The sequence below is a fragment of the Rhipicephalus sanguineus genome, chromosome 8 (assembly GCF_013339695.2).
Source record: "Rhipicephalus sanguineus isolate Rsan-2018 chromosome 8, BIME_Rsan_1.4, whole genome shotgun sequence".
Classification (NCBI taxonomy): Eukaryota; Metazoa; Arthropoda; class Arachnida; order Ixodida; family Ixodidae; genus Rhipicephalus; species Rhipicephalus sanguineus.
The window spans coordinates 41,585,963-41,608,668 of record NC_051183.1 but is presented as its reverse complement, the minus strand read 5'-3'; the positions used below and the strand labels follow the sequence as shown (position 1 = coordinate 41,608,668).

Genomic DNA, 22,706 nt, shown 5'->3' with positions numbered 1-22,706 from the left:
CCCATATATTCCTCAAGATAGGGTCGGACACATTACAGCTAGCTTAGCTTCGCTGTTAAAAAGTTTTCGACGCAACCGCAGAAATGAAGCATTCGAACGAGATGTGCAGCATGATGATGTCTACAGCTAAACTGTTGTGTGCACCAGTATGTACTCTACGAAGTTACATGAAGATGTGTTGAATAAGCAGGACATTCAGTTCATCGAGAGCTCAATGTCGCTTGCTTTTTCTTGGACACCAGTCACAGAAAGCAGGTATATTAATGGATCAAAACAACAGAGAGCAGACGCACGACGAAGAAAGGTATACACAGACCAGCGATGACTCTCAACTGTGGTTTATTAGGCAGCCAAATCGAGTTTCTTTTACACGAAAAAGAAGTTAAACTTAATCAGTCGCATGTTTGCTTGATCTTTTGTCGATCTTGCGCCGTCTATTCCCGGTATGAGAGGCCTTTTTCTATTTTCTTTTTTTTCCTTTGTTATGGTCCCTTGCACGCTCTCTGCGCATGTTCTGATGGTATCATTTGCGTATGAATAATCTGGAATCTGCTAATAAACCACAGTGTGAAGAGTAGCGCTTGTTCTGTGTATACCTTTCTTCGTCCCCGTCCGTCTGCGCGCTGTTTTTTGCCCCAAATTATGTATCACCACCATCCCAACTTTTCAGTCCTGCAGCAGGTTATAACCTTATGGTTAATCGAACTGGTGTCCTCGAGCCAAGCAGCGTTATGCAGTAGCTTCTAAGCTCGAGCAGCACCAGTCTTAAAGGACACTAAAGTGAAACAAATCATTAAAAAGATTGATGAATCGTACCCTGAAAACACTAATGTCGTTAATTATCACCGTCATAGGCATATTAATAGAGCAGAAAATCAAGGTCAATATTTTGTAACTTTGCACCGAAATTTCCGTGCAAGATGTCATTGATATTAAACAATTTTTTCGTATTTTGGCGACATTGGCTCAATGACATTCATTGAAACTCGGTATGTTAAGTCCCTGGCCTCTTCAGAGGACATTGCATTTAATTTTTATCAATTAGGAACTACGCAGGCCCTGGTAGACGCCATCAAAATCTGCGACATCGCGGCGATTGGTGCGGGAGTTTCAAGGTGGCGTCGCCACCTGCATTTTGTTTTTACATGCTTTGTCACTTACCAAGCGTCTTCTCACGGCAAGCGTGGTGATTTTGGTATTGTGAAAGAGTACTTTACTTACACAAGAAACATCATTTTCCTCTTTAGTGTCCCTCTAAGTACGTAACAAAGAAGAGATCGCCCGTGGGAACGGTAATGAAACCGAGAACGCCTCGCTCGCCTTAAAAGCACACACCAGCATAGAAGAGCCATTCTGAATGGCAGTGTTTGCAGAAAGATGGAAACAACAAAAAATGTTGGCATTTTCTGGCACTGGGTGCCGAGCTTTTATTTCAAAAAAGATTCCACAATCAATTTTTTTTTCCGGCTTGAGGCAAGCGTCGCTCTCGCTGTAGACGAAGGAGGTCAGGGCCGTTCTTGGGGAATCACAGTTGGCAGTCTCAAAATGCAGCTTGTATAATCATACACGATGCTAACAAAACATTGACATTTGCAACTTGTCCAGTAGCAGATTGCCATTGTGAGGAAAGAATAGAGGCCAGTCGATACGTCTCGCACGTAGAGATCGAATGCCCGCACTTGAAAAGAAAATTGCTTGTGTACTGCCGAAAGACTGGCGATAACACTTTTTTTTTTCACTGCAGCTTAACAGGCATGATAGTAATTCAGACAAGTGCCCAGATTAGATATCAACATGTGATGTGGATAACAGCAGGGATCCTGTATTACTCACGTGAAAAGTATATAGGACATGTTTGTGGAGAAGGTAAAACAGCAAACCCCAAAAAATACTGTTCCAGAGCTAGAAAACTACCGTATTTGCTCGAATGTAATGCGACCGCGATTGTAACGCAAGGGGTGACATTTCACTGTGTTCAGGAAGAAAAAAACAGTATTTTTGGTATTCGATTGTAACGTGAAGGTCGAATTTAGGTGGCAAGGATCTGGAAAAAAAAAACTCGCGTTACATACAAGTAAATACGGTATCAAAGCCATTCTTTTCGCACCCTCTCATTGCTCCTACAGCGCGAAGAAAAAAGTATATTTTATAAAAATGCGCAGCTGCAAAGAAAAACAAATGCATGACTAACCACACAGGCTAGTATACTCCATTCCACATGCAGAAAAAGCTGAAGTGAAGTTGGTTTCGTTGTCACTTGGCTGTGAAGTCCGTGGTAAGTGAACAAAAATGGAACGTTTCTTCAATCCTGTAACTGCATAAGGTTTCTTGCGTAGACATACAAATGTTAGGTTCTGAATGCAGTTGTTACAAATAACACTTGATCAACAAGTTGAAGTGATCAGCTGACGTTTCGAAACCTGTACCGGTGCCTTGTTTGCAATGCAGTGGACAAGCAGTCATTGCATTGTACTAAGGAAAGGCCTTTTTCCGAGAGTTGTGACTAGTGCAGGTAACATGGAGGAGTTGCCAGTGCACGTTAAGATACGGTACACAGGGCCATGAGAACATCTCAAACTGCCAATGACAAGTGAAGACTGGAAATTTAACAACAATGTGATCCAACTTAATCCAGTACGACGTCTCAAACCACCATGGAATACAGGGATGAAATCTCAAGCACTAAAGAATGGTGAAAAAAAAACATTTTTTTTCAATGTCATACGGCAAAAAAGCACCACTCACCACGTTTCAGCAATATTCACAGCAGTCAAAACACAACGCACTCAACTGCAGGCTCATTTGCGCGTCAAGCTCTCTCTTCTTGACAGCTGAAAGTGCCAAGTGTCAAAAGATGTGATGACTCTAAAGGAGCAAACGCTTATGCGCTAAGCATAACAACAAAGAGGGCTTCAATCGACACCCGTGAGCAAGAGGCGTAGTTTTCCTGCTGTGGCGTAACACACTCTTTCTTTCTGTGGCGTAACACACTGCAAACTACACAAAGTACAAAATTTACCCAAACTTTAGCAAAGCGAACCTTCCTTTTCATGATATAACAAAGAGGGCACAATTCTAAGCCTAACACTTTACCTGGGCAATGAAAAAAAAAGACAATGCCCAAGTTTCTGCATGGTAAAACTGTTACCACACTTTCATAACACTACCAAGACAGAATCTGGATCAGACAAAAAAGAAATGAATGCGCAAACATTGTGCGTGCTGCTGTGGCAAACACCACTGATGAACTTCCGGCAGATGGGGTTCAACACTATGGAACTATAGACAAGGGAAAAAAGAAAATGCCCAAACTTCGGAGCTCAGCAACCGCACCTCCCACAACACGACGGCCGCCACACCTCCCACGACACTGGCATAATAACTGCGCAGAAGGTTGCTGACGGAACAAAACATGAATGGGAGGACTTCCCCTCTCTCCGCAGTTATTCACTCCTTTTCAAGCGAGAGAAAAAAAAGTACAGAAGAAGAAGGACACGAACGTTCCGCATACAACTGTAGCAACCACACACTTCTGAAGCTCTCGGCTGTCTGCCAACCTCAGTTTAGGCTAGCTTTCAGCTGCGCTGTAGGCTTCACGCACAGCGGCGCCCATCTGCTCTCCATTCCTGCATAATCCGAGACTGTCCCCCAAGTGCTTTCCGGATTCTCAGTTCCGTGTTCGTGCCTACACCAGCCCTTTGAAGGACATCACGCCTCTGCTTTGACGGCGCTGTTGGCAGTCGGCGGTGGCGTGGCGGCGGCGGTGTCGGGGGGCGTGGGAATGTCGTCATTGTTGTTATTGTTGGCCACACCCTCGCCGGCGGCACCTTCTGTTGGCTGTACGTACTTCCAGAGGCCGTACGTCTTACCAACCGTTGTCTGCCAAAGCCTCAGCGTACCATCTTCGCTTCCACTTGCGTACAGTTCACCGTCCGGGGAGAACCGCACGCAGTGCACGGGCCCGAAGTGTCCCTTGAACGAATCTGAAACGTGAAGCGGCACAGCTGTCAAATCACCACGTGCCTACAGAAACGAAAGAAACTGGCCATTCAACGCTGTTCGTTTCAGCGAAGCTTATAAATACCATACTTGGTTACAACCCCAGAAAAAAATTTAGAGCCCTTCCAACTATTTGTGAAGTGGGAAGACCAGCGAAGCTATGGAAGCGTTCACGCGGCGAGGCCTGGCGCGTGGCGTTCGGCTTCACTTGCCCAATCGTCGTCGGTGGCATTGGCTCAACAGCAACACGCACATTCGTGCTTCTGGGCGCACCGCCGTTCCTTGTACTGCCACTGTTCCTCTTTGGAACGAACGACAAATGTCCGAACCACGGCGAGTGCAAAGAGCAATTCAACACATCACTAGCACGACCTCTTACGTCACGATACAATGTGACAAATGCGATTCGTTGACGAGACGTATTGGAGAAAGACTATGATGTTTTATCAAAGGCGGCTATGCCAATCGCAGCGCACATACTACGTAGACCGGATGCGCTTATGTGGCTGCCAGTGCAAGTTAAGGCAGAACCACACATACGCAGCCCGAGCGCGCGCTGTACGCACTCCGGAGGCCGCGCATGCGCAGGCGAAGCAACCGCAGCAAAATGCGCTCGGTACGCGAGTGTTCGTGGCGATCTGATGTCGACCTTGAAACAGCGCGCGTTTGGAAGTGCTCGGAGCCCTGCAAATGCACAAATGTGGCATGGCTGTTACCAGCACCAGCTTTACACGTTATGTGAAAAATTTTAGTTCTTATTTACTTTTGCATGCATGTAACAATAAAAAAGGTAACAGAAGGAGGCTTTGTAAGTATTCTGATGAACTATGAGTAATTTTGTACGAAACGATGTCTTGCACACGTGAGGAAGCGTGCGCTCGCGTGCCCCTTCGCGCGTAGCGTCTGGGTGAAAACCGCCATAACTTGCCGGACACGCTCGGGCTGCGTGCGCTGACGTGCTCCCCGTGCACGTTTGGGAGTGTATGTGCGGTTCGGGCTTTAGGTCATGTAGTGAAACAGCAAAACCTAAGGTCCTGCGAAAAGCGCGGTGTAATGCACACCTTTTACAATCCGAAGTTTGAAAACACAGACAGCCCGGCGTTTCATACGACGCCACGAGGTGGCACGACGTGTCTGAATTGGGGTGCCTCGAAGACAGTGCCACCTCCCACGGGAGCAGGCTGGTGGCACCCTAAGACAACCTAAGGCATCTGCCATAGCGTGTGTATGCATGCTAAGACACAACATGGCGGTTGTGTTGGAGTTGTTGCCACCTTTAATCGTGCCTACATGAGCACTAGACAGCTTTGCTCTAGACATGTCAGCTCCGCCCACTGCCATCACAATTCCTCCCATTGAGAATGTGCATAAACGCTCTGTCCAATATCGCTTACTCATTTTCGTGACGTCAAGCCCTTTTCGAGTGTTTCAGACAGACACACGTTCTGTGTCACTGGTTCTTGGTCTGAAACTTGAACATCCTGGTAAGTAAGGTTCGCTGCTCAGCCAAACGTACTGTTTTAGGTAGTAACGACGAACCTTTAACTCTTTAAGTGCATAGTATTTACATTAGCCGAGAAAAAGTACTTACAGTTCGAGTGGAAACCGCCTAGCACGACTGTCTTTCCCGCGTGACGGGGTAGGCGCGTTGTGGTTCTGTGGGCAGAGCTGACATTTCTTTTTTAGGTTGTAACCAAGTATAGAAAGTACCAGGACCAAACGCCCGAGACATCGGCCTCACCGAGCTCCGTTCCAGTTTCGTACTCAAACTTGTACATCTTGAAGTCCTCGCCTCCGCAGACAAAGACGGACTTGTCGGGCAGCAGTGATGCCGAGTTCACCTGGCTCGGAATCTGGAACTCCTTCATTTTTTCGAGCCTGTTGCATAAGGAAGGATGCGCTGGTCAGAAAAACGAAATGTAGGCACCTGCCGCAGAAAATGCAGTAAGGACTAGACGTGCGCACGGGCCCTGGGTGGCCTGAAAACTCGTATGTGAGCCCAGCCCTAATAATGGGCCCAGGTAGCCCGACATCATCGTAAATCAAAATTGGACAGGGAGGCCCACCTTCAAAGCCATGTTCGAACACAAAGTACGGAGGCTATGATGAAATGGTCTCCACATGTGATGTTGTCATCCTGCCCCCTCTCTTCAGCAAGCCTTTCAGTTTCTTCTACACAGTTTAGTGTGCAATGGTAATTACTATACACAACAGCGTTTACATGTCCACAACAAAGTCCTCATAATGTCAGGCCAGAACAGTGCTACTGATTGTTTTTTTGTTGGTTTTTGAATTAGGGTGGGCTGGGAGGGCGGGCTCATCTATTAGTGCCGGTGGGCTCCTGACGTAGGCAGCATACCCGAGACGGGTTCACAAGCGTGGCCCGTACGCACCTCTGGGAACAACCATGCAAGTGCATACTTTTTCATGATTGCTTACAGACAGGTTAATCAATCTGTACAACTGTAACACAATGTAGCTGAATAGAAGTGTCGCATCCCACCGAGAAGCGAATGAGAAGGCCATGCGAACGGGCCCAATTAATTTTACTTATTGTACCCTCAAGGCCCGGGGACATTACAGAGGGGAAAAGAGGGTAAACTGGAAATGTACAACAAACTGGGTAGTTATACTATACAGTAAGAAAGTAATACAGTAGCGAAGTAGAACAACATATTAGTAGGGGTATGCGAATATTCGAACTTTCGAATATTTTTCGAATATTGTTTGCAGTTCGATTCAATTCACACCGGAATTTTACTATTCGAAGTACTTCAGCCTCCGGAAAACAGACAGAACGGTTTATCATAACGGAAAATACAAGCACGATAAATCGGCGAGCAGCGTGCTTGGTCTTGCGTTTTAGGACGACGGTGTGCGAAACTTGCTAGACGCTTCCACCTGTGCTCTGAGCGGTCGCTGCATGACGAGCTTGGAGGACCGTGGGTTCGCTGCCAATGCGTAAGATGCGCATCCATGGTTCTGAGGAGCCAGCGAGCGATGCCAATCGTTGCTTGCGACGAAGCACATAGCCGCTTCTTCACGTTCGCATGTCCACTAGAACGCTAAGCGGAGTTGGGCCTAGCCACGACTCTGAGCAGTAAGCTCCTCGATCGCGGTGCCAGATGTTTCAAAGTACGCCATTTTCAATCACGAGGACAAAGAGTCGTTCCACGGTAGTCTTCGTCACGAGCTCCGAGCTACCTTGCTGGCAGACATGCCTACGAAGTTCGCATTCGTCTTCTACATCGCGGCGCTGTGAACAGAGTTAGGCCTAGCCATAACTCCGAGCAGTAAGCTCGATCGCGGCGTCCGATCAAAGCACGTCATGCTCGATCGCGAGTGCAAAGAGTCGTCCTGCAATGGTCTTCATCACGAGGTCCGAAGTGGTGATAACTAGAACCTCCAACAACGAGTCGGTCCGAGACGCGCGTCTGCGATGTTCGCAATGAGTGCAGCGCACCATTGTAATGTGAGGATTGAGCTTCCGCTTGCAGCTGCCAAACTAAAGCGTAATTATTTTCTAAATGACCGTCGACCCGAGAACACAGAATGAGTGCAAACGCGTCACGAGGTAGCGCAATTTTCAACAATCATGACATTGCGATGCGCAAGATGCAGATGATGCTTTCTGGGGGATGATCAGACCAATGGCAAAGGCGTGCTGGAGCAACTTAGTGTACGCAGCCAATGGAAGCCTCGTAACGAACTTCAAACATTTGCTATTTGTCCGCTTGTGTCCGAATAGAGGAGCTAGCTGAAGTGGGAAATTCGAACATGAAGAAACGCTCTTTCTGACAAGCACAAAATGGCGGCGTCCAGTGACGCCGTTGCGGAGCTACAGTCAACGTCCGATATTTCGGACTTCCTAGGGACCGCGAAATCTTCCGAAAAAACGAATTCATGCTTTTTTTATTCCGCTCAAGCGGTCAAATCGCCACAGCCACATCCGAAATAGCTTTAATGCCTACCGGCACACTTATCAGGCATTTTGGCTCACGCCCAGGCTCTGGCAAATACGTTCGGTACTTGCCGCGAACCCCGCTTAACTACGTGCCAACCGCCACTTGCAAATTTGTGTCTCGTGATGAGCTTCGCTGATACCAGCAAAGCGCAGAATAGATTACAGCTCTCTCGCATGAAGCGTTACGAAGCGATGACGCGGAACACAAAGATAGTGGCGGAAGAGCGGACGACTCGTCCAGCTTTCCCCGATGCGTGTACGCACGTAAACGGCGTGCACACACGTTACCGAATCTCCACCGATACGCAACATTTGCTGCCGTGTGAAGCCGATCGTTTGTGGGCAGCAAATCACCAACTAAGCTGACGCTGTCACTGAAGTGTTGCTGTACCGTACGCAGGCAATTTGTCATGAAAGGGTTTGTGATGCCCCCTTTGTTCCCGACAGCACACGGCCGCGGCAATGGCGAGCTGGTTTCGTTCATGAAGGCAACGCGTCTGTGCGGCGCACTTGACGATCTCGCACAAAGAAGCAGCATGAATGGCGGCGCGGCGCGTTTGGGTTCTCGCCGATTAAATGCGTGCAGTACGCATGCAACTGCGCTAGGCCACACGCACTATCGAGCAGTTAACTGAAGATGCTTATCGTAAGGATCGTCGGCGATTAAGCCATACTGGCGCGTTTGCCACCTGCCGCGATCACGCCTCCGTTCATTTCCGCTGCTTATTGTAAAGACATCGCCGCACGGCGCCATGATAACGGCCCCTTTGAATTTCTGGTCTGCATCACCCCATAACACTTCGGCATTGCGGCAAAGCTTACTTTCGGACTCTGCTACTGTCGCAAACAGTTTTAATTGCGAAAGAGCTGGTTCGAACCTACGAGATGATAGACGCGGCAGAGGTGGGCGCTTCGATTAATGCCTTTCAGACCCGCAATTTGGGCAGAAAGTCCGAAAAATCAGACGCCAAAGAGTTCCAGTGTCCGAAATTTCGGATGTCCTTATACATTGATGTCTATGGGGCTGGTGACAGTGTCGCGAAAGCGTCCGAATTTTCGAGCATGTCCAGAAAATCGAGCGTCCAAAGCTGGCTGTATGCATAATTTTTTGAAAAACGATGTCTTTTTTTTTTGCGATTTCCATGATGATTTCCACCACGTCGGCAGATGCAGCAAATCCTTTACAGCACTTGTAGGTAGTTCCCAGTGAATATATTTTGGAATCAGAGAGAAAATGGGCTACGTAAACTTAAAACGCAATTTTCAAAAAAAAAAGAATCGCATTTGTTATTTTTCGCGCACTCATCTGGCGTCTGCAAAAGCCGGGACGGAAAACAAGCGACCTCTCCTACCGGCACCCGGCACCAACGTGTAGAACGATGTCGACACCACTTTGGTTATACAGTTGAACCCCTTTATAAGAGGCACTGATATAAGAGACACGTGGGGGTATAAGAGACATCAGTGTGCTACATGAAAGTAAGGGTTGATAGGAAAATGCATAACTTAGTACCCTGCTTATAAGAGACACCTCATATAACAGGCAAGAATTTCTCCCCCATGCGTGCCTCTTATAAAGGGGTTCAACTGCACCATATCATGCAAATAAACGCAATGTGGCCTACACATTTTTCATTATTTATAATACATCTAGGACTTAGCAGCACCTCTCCAGGCTTCATCAACCTAGCCAAAAGTAACACTTTCATGTTCCTACCTCTTAAGAATATGCTTATGGATCCTCTGCAACTTATTATCTGTAATTTGGCTTCGAAATATTTGAGAACTATTAGAAAATTATTTGATTCAATTCGCACTCAGACTTTATTATTCAAATTCGCTTTGCACTCAATATTTTGCTATTCACACAGCTCCACATATTAGTAATTACCCATATATGCAATGTGGTTAGGTAATGCGCTGTGCAATAGACTGCAAGTACTAATATGAAGAAACAATGTAACATGATATTAATTCCTCCATATAAAATGTTGGCTAATTTGTGCTGAAGAACTTGACAGCAAAACGACAAATATAACGTGTTAAAACTTCCCATTTAATGTTTGCTACAGATTACGTTATTCGGTTCCACTTTGAAGGCAAAGCTCAAGCATCCTCTCATTTATTTATTTTTTTCCAAGTAAACAAAACGAAAACTCACATTTCTGTGCTCCATGTGCTCACCATATGGCCATGGGTGACCAACAGCATACTGCCATCAGGGGTGAGCTCAAGGTCACTCGGCGCACTGGGCAATTCCAGCTTGCCCACCTCCGTCCCACTCACGTAATCCCAGAACCTGAAGGGCCCAACATTTCCGTCAACATCATTCACACTCCGTCGCAACAAATGTGCGCCGTTGGCCTTTGCAATTACCATATTTTATCGCATACAAGCCGCAGAAAAACACAGAAAACTCAGACCTAATGTTGCGGTGCGGGTTACACGTGAATTTCTGTGAGGAAGCCAGCTTCAGGGCAACATGCAGGGATGTTTTCTAAAAAATGTTTCGCGAGTGATATTTAGGGGGGGGGGGGGCTATAAGCGAGGGTAGCAGGTTATACACAGAAAATATGGTATTTGATTTATAGCACACACTAATAGCACAAGAAAGAAGCCACCCTCACCCACAAGGCAACGTACTGATAGCTGTAGAAATCCATCAGACAGCAAAACAAAGTAACGTTCGATAAGCTTTAGATAGCGTAGTGAACAACCATGTACTAATTAGTTCTGGCTAGAAATAGAAATCAGCTTACACGTGAGATAATTGAAGCAGGAGAGATTGAAAAGTTGGGTGAAAGGTGTGTTAGTATGCCTTCTATCGTGCTGACGAAAAAGGAATTTGATTTTCTTGGTGTCCGTTTTTGATGCTCAGTAATGTTGCTGCTACTTCTGCGCAGCAGATGTGCTCATGGTTTTGCCCTATAAGTAGAGTTGAGATCACAAAATAAACTGTTGAAAGTAGCGCTATGTGTGTGCGTGTGTGTGTCTTCATTGTGTGCTCGTCTTCAGTGCGCTTCTAACCTTCTTAAGCATGGTATACCAACATGCCCACTTTACCACTTTGGTGATCCATTTCAGCTGGTTTCAAATTTTCACACGGCCTCGCCACCCCTCTCCGCCACAGAGAGGGGAAGGCATAGACCGTCGTTATGACTCCACTCACTTCGGCAACGTGACACGACGTCAGCAATTGACGTCATCGGCGAGCTCGATCAGTCGCAATGCACTTTCGCTTGCTGTGGCTCCTGGTTGTTTATTGTTTAGGTTGTTGCACGTGCTCCGTAACTTGACAGGCAGTTTTCGGCTCTTCGATATTTTTAAACCTTTGAGACAGTTCACAGTGCAGCAGGAATGCGTGCTTGCTTTCCAAGATGACGAAGGGTCACAAGAGAAAAGCGTGGAGAACCCCGCTTGCTGCGCGTGCAATGGGAAAACCAAGCAAGGGCAACCAGTCCGAGCTACCGGAGATTCCCCCCTTTCTCCGTTCGATTTGCAGCCAACAAGTGAACGACACTTCCTCCACGTGTTGCTCATGCCGAAGGCGAAGTGCGTGCAGGTGCTACGCAGTGCGAGGAAAATATGCATGGCAACTGCGTGGCCAAAACCGTATCACCGCAGGGCCAAGAAACGAGGTGCTGTTTCGTAACGGTGGGTGGGTACAGGAACTGACATTAACTTGACAACTTTTTGTTGAGACCTGGTTTAGACCAATCAACGAGCTCAGTGGTATGTCAAGTTACCCATGGCCAAGTTTGTGTCACTGCGTGTACGAGGGGGATTTGTCAGGCGAAGGAAAGAGGCGCGGGAATTGTTTTTTTGAAATGGAGGGTCAGCGCGGCGCGCAGCGCTGTAATATTCGGAAAATGTGATCGCCGCGGTCTACTGTACGAATTGGCGAGCTTGTTTGGGGGGTGTAAAAAAAGAGTCGGAGTCTGTTTACTGGCCCTTTATATTGTAGTGTTGCAGTTGTGCACGAGTCTACAATGAACACGTAGACGTGAGAATTTTTCGAAACGGTGCCGTAATAGTGGAGTTAGACGTGTTTGATGATACACAATGGGCCCTCGCTCGTTTTGCTCTTTCCTTCGCTATGCTCTGCTCGTCAGCTCGCCTCTCCTCCTGGCCGAGTGCTCCTCCTCGCCAGGCGAGAAGAGCAGCGAGAGCACATACCTGCGAGCGGACAAGCAAGCATTTTACTCAAAATGTTAAAAAATTATTCGAAGGTGGTTTAGCGGCTCCTCAACAATGAAGACGACTCAACAAAACTTGTTGCTGGGCTAGTTGGTTCATAGTCGTAAATACTGAATAGCCGTGCCATTTAGTATTTGAGATAATGAAAAAGACGCATGTATTTCACTCACACGTCTTACACCATGGTGCTAGTCTCAAGATCCAGGCTAAATATACGTGCCTGCAGCATTGACCAGGTTCAGCTATGCAAATGAAATATTTACACTAAACTCCCCGTAAAAAATCAGCCAGTCAAATTCCTTTCGGGAGCATATTGCAAGCTAGGCACCGTTAATCTAAATCTGCCACTTGTTTCAGTCCTGACTAGCAAAACAATCTTCCCGATTGAAAGCTCACTGAAACCACTCTACATCACAAACCACTTGAAATAAATGAAACTGTCATGACTGCTTCTAGGCAGTTTTGACCATTCAGTTCACGGGGTGGTTCCCCTGCAGAAGCTTGGAACACGAAAATGCGTGCACTGAACTCTGCAATTATCTTTGTGCCACAGCTGTCTCATTAAATTTGCCACCTCCATTTGTTAGTTCAGTAGAAACGGGAGGTTAGTTACCTGACCGTCTTGTCATCCGATGCAGAAACAAAGCGCTTTTCATCTTGAAGGAACAGCACTTTTTTGATAGCTGACGTGTGTCCTTTCAGCACAGTTGGATCTGGGAGGAGAGAACGACCACCGATTAAACCTCTAACAGCTAAATTATTTCGGCAGTGTTGTAGAGTTTCAACACATTCTTTAGTTGTAAGTGTTTCTTATTCTGATTCTGAAAATAAATTTCTTGCTTCGAGTGCTGGTTCTCATTAACAAAAGAAAGGAAAAAAGCCACTAAGTTCTAGGGAGACCTTTCCCTCAGAGTACAATTCGCAATCCATAGATGGTACCTATGACAGACGTAGTTATCAAAAGTAAGACGACGAGTGTTGCCAAGAGGTACTGCATTGCCGTAGGTTCATCATTAAAGGTGCTTCCATGCCATGCTTTCCACACTCAGATCGCGTTGCCTTTGGTGTTTACAGTGTTTGTGATCTGTCGTAATGCACCGTGCCACGAACGAGAGCCACGAGACTTTTGGAGAAGTCCACGTGCGCTCAGTTTGTTTTGCTTTTTTTTTTTTTGCAGGAAAGCTTTGCCGTTGCTATCTTGAATTTTGGTGCCCTTTTAGGAGAGCACCCCCCTCCATCCATTTTGGTAATTTATAGTTTATGAGGGGGGCACTTGCTTAGAACATACTTCTAAACTTGCTCCACACTCCAGAGTTAAGGAATGAAGCCAGAGCTGATGTGCCAACTGTAACTCATCTTTGGCGCTCAGAGGAGCACATATTAGGCTGGCTGTGCGCAACTCAGCATTGGCAACAATGATGCAATCCATTAAAGAAGTACAGCTTGGGCCTGTGAGTTAAAGGGTTAACTCAACATCTGCCGACAGTTTGGGGCTGGGCTAGTTGACTAGTGCTTGCTACAGTGCAGTAGGACATTCTGATAGGATAAGTAATGATCCATATTTCTTTTATAGAGTATTTTTTTTAAACGCGAAGCATTTCTTAGTGAACCTCAGGCACTTTGAGTGAGTGAGTGAGTGAGTGAGTGAGTGAGTGAGTGAGTGAGTGAGTGAGTGAGTGTGAGTGAGTGAGTGAGTGAGTGAGTGAGTGAGTGAGTGAGTGAGTGAGTGTGAGTGAGTGAGTGAGTGAGTGAGTGAGTGAGTGAGTGAGTGAGTGAGTGAGTGAGAGTGAGTGAGTGAGTGAGTGTGATTGAGTGAGTGAGTGAGTGAGTGAGTGAGTGAGCGAGCGAGCGAGTGAGTGAATGAGTCCGTCTGTCTATCTATCTAGCCGCCTACGTCTGGGTGCCTCCTTAACTTGGTGTAGACAAAAATTGGCATGGGAGGGTAAGAGGATTTGAGGGATATGACTGTCGGGTCATGACACGAATAACGTGAAAATCCTGTCGCGTACGTCATCAAACCCCTTCCTCCAGACACGTGTGGCACATACCCGTTTACCACAAGCCGCGGTGTACGGGTATGCGCCACAGGTGATTGACAGTTTATGTCTACCCAGGAACGGTAAGAACAGACATTGGTAACTTAAATGCGAGAGCGTTACGAAAAACCGACATCGGCAGCGTTGACCCGACGAATGGAAAGAATGAAAATTAGGATTCCAGCAGGAATCGAACCCAAGCATTCTGTGTGGCAGTTAGGTATTCTATCACAGAGTCATGCCAGATCTAGAAACTGCTTTGGAAAAAGACCTCATGCAGGCGTAATGTTGGTGCAACGTCAATTGTGGTTGCAGTGAAGCTATCTAATTTTATAATAAAGCAATAAACATTACACATTTACTCCTATCACACAGTCGTCAAGTCGGGTTAATGTCAATTGTGGTTCAAGTGTTGGCTCCGCTTTCATAACAATCTAATAAACATTATATTTGTATTCCTATGATTCAGCAAGCTATATTCAAGCATTGTTCGACCCCGGAGGAATATGCTAACGAAAGTTGCATATGATATTCACATCATCGCACCGTAAAGTGCACTTCGTTTCATTACTACTGACGTCTGTGCTCTAACGTGAGTTCTGATGTTACATCAGACCATAAGTTGCCCTTTAAACTCCGATGTAGTTGACGTTCCTGGTGAGCCCACGATGTGCGCACAACTACTACACTTACAAAAACACGCCGATCCATTTCCTAACACTTGGCTCAAAGCCAAGAAATGCAGCCCAGACAATCACTGGCCAGCTGCTTCGCATGAAACAGATTCCCACGAGGCGTAGGATCTGCCAAATTTTTTTTGCTGCAACTTTGTTTTTTAAATATTTAGGACGTTTTGCAACAAGGCATGTTAAATCTTCAACCATTCAGCTATCAAGAGTGTGGCCAGCCTCCATTTAGTTGGCCAGGAGATGGACACACAGCTAGTTACCACCATGCTGGCATAGTTTGTCCACAGCATAACAGCAGACAAAATACGAACTGACCAGGTCGCAGGTACACATACACGTTCGAGTTACAACAGAATACAGTACAGACTGATTTCCAGAAATACGACTTCTGTTGGACACCACTGGCTAAAAGTTGTTGTGAAAAACAGCATGTTAAAAGTTATTTCTGGCCACTTGTGGAATAAGAAAAGCTATTTCGAGGCGACTCTTATATCGGAAACTTCCTGTCTAGATCTTGTGACGGCCCTCGTCTAGTACTAATTATTCATCGGCAACTGCATTTGTTGGAGGGTAATCAACTAACACAGTTAAACTTATATTACTCATAAGTGTCCATTTAATACCAGACACATCTTGGATTGGACGGATTGGCACAACGGCCTTTCACACGTTCTCCTGAGGCTTACCAGCATCCACCTTGTTGACGTCAAAAATCCGGAGCGACTTGTCATTGCTTCCAGTCAGCAGCTTGGTGCCATCGGAGTCAAAGTCCACGGAACGCACTATGTGGGGGTGAGCAAATGTGTGGAGCTCCTCCCCGGCCACTGCGTTCCACAGCTGTTGAGAAAAAAAGTTTAGGCAACCTTAATGTTTCATTCAAGCGTCTTTGATGGCGCTAGCACACAGCGTTTGGTGAAGTTTGGTTGACTTGGCTACACCTTGTGTTAACTTTTGGTCATCGACTTCCATAGCTTTAGTGTACTTCCGGCAACGCGCCATCACGCTGCCGGAGTTGATTCAGAAATCATGTGGAAGGAAGTGCAGAGGCCACGGATCACAGAGGCCACTCAGAAAGAAGTGTGAGGTTGAGATCTGTTCCGCCAGGGGCCGCAACGATCCCAGGTGCTCACAAGAAAATCATGTGCTGTTCGAATTAACTCATTCAGTTAATTTTCATTATTATCCTTACAGTTAATTGGCCCTTATCTGAAGTAAACTTATGCTGCGACATCATGTCTATCCAATACAACTCTTTAATTGAACCGTTACCTCCTTTTAAACGAGTTTCGGGTTTTTGGACCCAGCCAGAAATCTCAACTCCCGGTTGACAAGAAGCAGACCAGAAGTCCTCGAGCAAGAAACAATGTCGCTAGAAGGTAGTGTCATGAAATAATTTGGTGGCACTTCATTGGTACAGTTAACTTGCAATGTCTAAGCGTACTGATGTATTCTGATAGCACATCTGCTGGCCATGCTATGAACCAACGAAGTGCTACGCAAATCGATGCAACACATGATTCAGATGCAGTATCAAGGTGGTGGAACCCATATGTACATGACAAATTGAAAAACGCGTGATGTACCTCAACACGCTAACTTGCAAGCGGGATATTCTATTAACACTGTTGATGCCTACGTCTATGATATCATCAGATACAATTTAAATTACTATTTCTCTAAGATCCCTCTACCATCAAATGATCTAAGCATGCCTCCCAAATGAACCAGGCAGCAGAATCCAAAGGGCAAACACGGCCACCTTGGCGGTGAAGTCGGCCGCTCCGGTGGCTGCCCTAGACGCATCCTTGTTGAGAGCGACGCCCCAGACGGCACCTTTGTGCCCGACGAATGTCCCAATCCAGTCTCCAGTATCTCCCTGCCTGAGCATTGGCTTCCCATCTGAAATACACAGAATAAGTTGTCAGCAAAACGCCCTGGAGTACCTAGATTCAGCAGCGTCTTGGGCGTTCCAGTTACACAAACATGGCGGCCAAGGTGACCAAGTACATGCCAAGGCGGCCAAATACACGATACCACGTGAGCGTTGTAGTGCGCTTTATGGTGGCAGTTTTACAGCCAATTATCACCGTTACCGATCCACCTCTTGGCGCTAACACCTGTCGTGCTGTCACAACTCGTGTATTTTCTTGGTGTGCTAGTACTGTAAGATGGCCGCCACAATTAAATCAATGCAGAACATTACGGTGTATGAATTGCAAGTTTGCTACCCTATGGTTGTATTAAGCCAATACTGCTTTCAAACATATAGTTGTAACATACGAGGGCATTAAATCTGTCAGCCGCTCGGAAAGCCCGTATTTCATGCACGACCAAAACCCATGACGTCAGCGTAGGCAAAGATGGCCAACCTCAGGGCAGGTTCTGACGCCATCCTTCCGAAGTGAGTGAGGCGGGGCTGAGGTTTGATGCTGTTAAAGATTCGGTGTGTGAGCTCCACGATTTAGACCTCAAAACTTCACGCGTAGGTCTGTGGTTCAGTGAACTCAAAATTCTTAACGACATCCTCGGTAGTCTAAGCTTTACGCGGCTCCTTGATACTGCCGTGTTGCGTAGTTTCACCCTGACATTAACCTATAATATTGTTACAAAGCGGTTGCCTTTTATAAGTAGTTTAGGTATGCCGTAAGATGCAAGAAGATGTGGAGCCTATAATGATCGCTAAGCCAAGGCGTCACACTGTTACGCGAGTTTTCGACAGCCGCCTTCGCTACATACCACACGATTCATCATGACCTGTCATTAGACAACAGGTGCGACTATTTTTTTAACATTAACGAAAACGAGATACGGCCTCGGCCTATTAATGTTTGCTGGACTGTACAAACAAACTTCCTTTTTTTGTTTAGGCGCTGAGGCTAGAACATTAACGCTAATTGCAATCGCCATCCCTTCACGCCGGTTGGTGTGGCATTACAAGCGGCATACCTACGCAGTTACGAACGCAGTACACGAGAACCACGTACAAACGAGAAACCGTAAAGATCGGAGCTCACTATGATGTGGAAAAAAAAAATCTGTCATCGTGTAACCTTCATAAAAGGGGGGGGGGGGGCTCGGTGACGAAAGCGGCGATCTGAGCGAAGCACATGGAACCCACGAATGAAAGAACCTAGGTACGCCTCGCATCGTAACACGTCGCCCCCCATTCGACCACTTGCCGTGCTGGATTTCAGTACCCGCCGGCCGCGCTCACCTTTGCATGCCGAGATTAGGTAATAGGCTCCCGTCGAGGACAACTTTGAGAAACACAGGTCCACCACGGGACGGGTATGACCCGAACAAGTGAGCGGCGTTTGCCTCAAGCCGGCCATTTTTTCGAATGCCGCCGGAAGCTGGGAGAACGGCGTGCGACGAGCAGCTGACTTCCTGTGACCTCTGAGACGTACCGCCGCTGCGCTGTTCTGGTCAAAAGTCTCTAAGGCTGTGTTCTTCCGCCGAAGCCGTTACAGATAGCCACTAGATGGAGGAACCGACGCAGATGATGTTAATAATAGCGGGATAGCTGTGTCGTTTCACGTGGTTCTCATGGGTGCTTTTTGTTATTCCACGGTATTTATAGACGTACGCGAACACTTCGAATGTCAATGAACTCCTTAGTCAGGCCCGTCAAGCGCTTGCACACAAATGTGACTTCGTGAGCACCGTTGACGCAAGCGAGGTGGTCAAATCATGCAGTACTCGTTTTTTTTTTTTCGCTTCGAGTGCGACTTTTCTGCGGCGTCTCGCACTGTAAAGCTTCATCAAAGAACTTCCACCTACGTTCAGCATGAAATAATTTTTGTTCAAGGTCCACATGCTGTTTAAGAGCGGGGCTGTACAACTGCCGAAATAGCTCAGTTGGGAGAGCGTTAGACTGAAGATCTAAAGGTCCCTGGTTCGATCCCGGGTTTCGGCAAACACTTTTTTTTTTTCACATTTATTTTTCATTCATTTTTTAAAAAACTCTTTCCAGCATATCAGATGAAGTTGTTGCAGTATACTTTTTCGATATCATTGATTCTACAACCATGGCTTGATTTACCAGTACATTGCAAATAACCAGTGAATATGTATGTATAATGTATGTGTGCGCGTGCGTGTAACACGTAGTTTTTTTTTTTTTTTCGTGGGCATCTGCAGAAAGCAAGAAAACACCTATACTTCATAGATATAAAAGTTAAAACGGTCAAATCGCACGTTTTGCAAACTGATCTACAACCAGCTTCCTCGCTGACGAAGTCATTTATTAGCCTAGCATAATTAAGCAGAACGTTAAAAAATTGTGGGACAAGAGTCAGCAAGAGCCATGCAAGAGTCAGTAACATGCACTTTGTCGCCTCGTCGTAAAGTGCGTCGGCATATATATATTTTTAAGCTATGGCTAGAGTGAGCTGGGGCACCCTAGCTGTATATACACCATTTTCCGGACGCGCTCAAAGCGCCGCCATCTTGGACTGATAACGTTGCAGTTTTGTATCCGTATCAAATAAACAAACAGCGCTACGGGGAACTCGCACGCACGAAAACACTTGGGCAGGTACATTCAACGTCTTGTGTCTATGATCATTTCATATTACGACATAGAAAACCGGCAAAATAATCGCTTATCAGTCCAAGGCGGCGGCGCCCAGCATGGGCGTTGGCAGGGGGGTGCAAAAGGGCCAGCGTCCCCCCCCCCCCCCCAGCAGCGATGCAACACAAGTTTGCACCCCCCAAGGCAAAATCCTGCCGACGCCCATGATAAAGAGAGGCATAAAGACAACGCGAAGGGTGCACACCCAATCATTCGTACAGCAGGCATTGCTTTGTGCAAGTCGATCCGTAGAGTCAGGAATTGAAGCAGTGAAGATCACTGACGTATCGCGTTGTGTGCTAGTTGGGGACGATCGTCCAGTCTCTGTAGAATGCGTGACACGTGACTTGCCTTTCGACACGGACGTAAAAAAAAGGCTTGCGAAAAGAGCTCGTCACAGCTGCTGCAGCTGGGGTCATTCTAGTGAGTATGTCAACTCGTGTCCTTTTGGCCAATACAAAGAAGGAAAAGAAACAGTCTTCTAAGACGCCTCGTCCTTTCCACTTGTAACGAAGTTATAAGCGTACCGGAAGGGCTGTTTTGACATAAGCTTTACAGGATGTCCTTTTACAGGCTACACATGCAGCAAGGAACAGAGAGGACAGGTGCGGACTAACAACTGATTTTATTGTAGCGGCACAATCACTTATCGAAGGAAATGCCCTATGCATGGTATTAGAATTCGATTCGGCAGCGACGGCGGCCACCCACCACGGAGCCCAACATGGGGACGCTACAAGATTCATAGATCACAATAGCGGTGTACGGCTAGTATCTGCATGTTTTCAGTATACTGAAAACATGCAGATGCCAGTATACTGAAAACATGCAGAGTCCAGCCGTACACTGCTATTGTAACCCAATGTGCTTAGGCCAACCCAGGCCACCTAGAAAATAGGGAAGTAACTGAAGAGAATAGGAGATATGACAGCAAGGAAAGAAAATAGGAAAGAAAAAAATATGAGAGGGGGATAGGAAAAGGCGACCGCCGATTCCCCCTGTGGGTCAGCCCAGGGCTGCCGTCTGCGTAAAGCCGGGGCCAAAGGGGTGTGTTGCCTTTGCCGGGGGGCCTTAAAGGTCCAAGCACCCAGCGTCAGCTCAACCCGCAGGATCTCCTTTTGTCCGGACGCGGCAAAGCCAAGCAATTACTCACAAGGCCCTCGTACATATCAGCTCTCACTGATCCCCGCAATAAAGTTGGGATTCCATCTTGCCACACTAAATGTTTTCATGACTCATTCGTACCCAGAACTTGTGTCATTTGGAATGCCCTTCCCCATGACATTGTTGACATAACAGATGTAAGTATGTTTCGTAAAACAATTGTTATCTTGTGGATATATTTATGCTTGTTACTCTGTGTATAATTATTTCTCTTATTATCGAAATTGTTCTCGTGTATTCCCGCTGCTATCTTTCCTTTTTGTTTTGTCTTGTTGTGAGTTTTGGCCAGCCACTTTGCGCTTTTACTTTTACTTTTTTCCTTTATGATTTGCTGTTTGTTGTATTCTTTATGTATGGCCACTACCCTATATAATGTCTTCGGGCCCTGAGGGTACAATAATAAATAAATAAATAAATAAATAAATAAATAAATAAATAAATAAGGCTAGGAGTGGGAAAGGGTCAACAGCCCCCCCCCCCCCCCCCCCGCGTTCCATTGGCTCGGGTCCGCGGTGCCGCCAATCACCAAACGCCTGCTGACGGCCCCTGCGGGGACTTTATAGCCAGCCGACTTTATAGCCAGTCATAGTAATGGGTTACTAAATAGAACAGACTGTACGGCGCAGCCTTCAGTCACACGTAATCATCATTTGCCGTTTCGTTCGTCTAAATACCAACGCCTGTAAAGAAAATCAGCGACAATACACATATTAGAGTAGCCATCAGGAGCGTAGCCAGATATTTTTTCGCGGGGGGGGGGGGGGAGGGGGGGTTTCAACCATACTTCATGTATGTTCGTGCGTGCGTTTGTATGTGCGAGTGTATATATACGCAAGCAAAACTGAAAATTTTCGGGGGGGGGCGGGGGTTGAAGAAATATGAATTACCAACTAGGCCGCCTTTAGGTACTTTTGCAGTGTATACAACAGCAGCGACCTATTGAAAGTCGATGTCTGCAAATTCTTTTTCTGTCAAGGCTCGATTCAAAATGTCGCTAGCGGCTGCAGCTTTCACGGATGTCCACGGAGAAATGGATAGCTCAAGGAATAAAAATGAGGTATCAATTTGGCGTCAATTTCAGTTGGTCGCCAGAGGGCGGGCTCATTGGAAACATATGGGTTTTGAAGACGTCAGGGAGGTGTTATTAGGTACACTAGTCGGGCGAACGTACGCGCCATTCTACAAAGGCTGTTGGCTTGTTCGAAGCGGTGGCATTCCCCCATTCTTCTGGAGTGAACAGATTCTCATAGAACGGCTGTCTTCAAGCTTGTCATTCTTAAGTCCGTCTCTTTCGTCAACATTAAGGCACAGAGCCATAGCGTGCGTGAAAGCGTAAGTACGATTTTGCGGAATGTGAACGTGGACGCGGGTTAGATAGATAGATAGATAGATAGATAGATAGATAGATAGATAGATAGATAGATAGATAGATAGATAGATAGATAGATAGATAGATAGATAGATAGATAGATAGATAGATAGATAGATAGATAGATAGATAGATAGATAGATAGATAGATAGATAGATAGATAGATAGATAGATAGATAGATAGATAGATAGATAGATAGATAGATAGATAGATAGATAGATAGATAGATAGATAGATAGATAGATAGATAGATAGATAGATAGATAGATAGATAGGAAGCTTAGCCTGTCTGCAGATGAATCCGGTCTGAGCATGTCCCGTCGCTCCTATGTATTGAGGCAAATGGCACGCGAGCACATAGGGTCGGCTCTTGAAGCAGGGGGGGGGGGGTCAGTCTGACAATATAGGCCCGCTATTGCTCCGCCTGTGTCTGTTTCGGGTGCTGAGGAATCTCCCAACCAAATGTATATCAGTTCGATGACGCGTAGATACTTGAAACATAGGTGGGAGTCTGACTAGAAAAGCATTCTGTCCTTCGGCGAACGTTATGGGGGGTCGCATACATGTTATGAAAATCCTGTTGCTTGTATGCTGTGGAGCAGTAATAACAATAGTAATATATTGGATTTTATGTTCGTAAACTACGATATCATTATGAGGCATGCCGCAGTGGAGAGCTCTGGAAATGTTCACCAGCAGTACGGGCCTCTAAC

General features: G+C 46.4%; 1 protein-coding gene and 1 non-coding gene across 2 annotated transcripts; one reads left to right on the top strand and one right to left on the bottom strand.

The window, feature by feature from the left end:
* Positions 1-1,396: 1,396 nt before the first annotated feature.
* Positions 1,397-18,304, bottom strand: LOC119401785 (serine-threonine kinase receptor-associated protein). Its single transcript, XM_037668759.2, has 7 exons — positions 18,100-18,304; positions 16,645-16,784; positions 15,572-15,722; positions 12,774-12,873; positions 10,125-10,262; positions 5,741-5,877; positions 1,397-3,983 (listed from the first exon to the last, which is right to left on the bottom strand). The coding sequence occupies exons 1-7, from the start codon at positions 18,215-18,217 to the stop codon at positions 3,709-3,711; spliced, it is 1,059 nt and encodes a 352-aa protein (XP_037524687.1). The 5' UTR covers positions 18,218-18,304; the 3' UTR covers positions 1,397-3,708.
* Positions 18,305-18,728: 424 nt separating this feature from the next.
* Trnaf-gaa (transfer RNA phenylalanine (anticodon GAA)) lies at positions 18,729-18,801 on the top strand. The gene has a single exon. It is a non-coding gene; the product is annotated as a tRNA-Phe (tRNA).
* The last annotated feature ends 3,905 nt before the right edge of the window (positions 18,802-22,706 follow it).

Coding starts and splice junctions, on each gene's coding strand:
- LOC119401785 (XM_037668759.2), bottom strand. CDS start 18,217: ATGGCCGGCTTGAGGCAAACGCCGCTCACTTGTTCGGGTCATACCCGT. Junction 15,723..16,644: donor CGGCCGACTTCACCGCCAAG/GTGGCCGTGTTT, acceptor TTTTCTCAACAG/CTGTGGAACGCAGTGGCCGG. Junction 12,874..15,571: donor CGTCAACAAGGTGGATGCTG/GTAAGCCTCAGG, acceptor CTCTCCTCCCAG/ATCCAACTGTGCTGAAAGGA.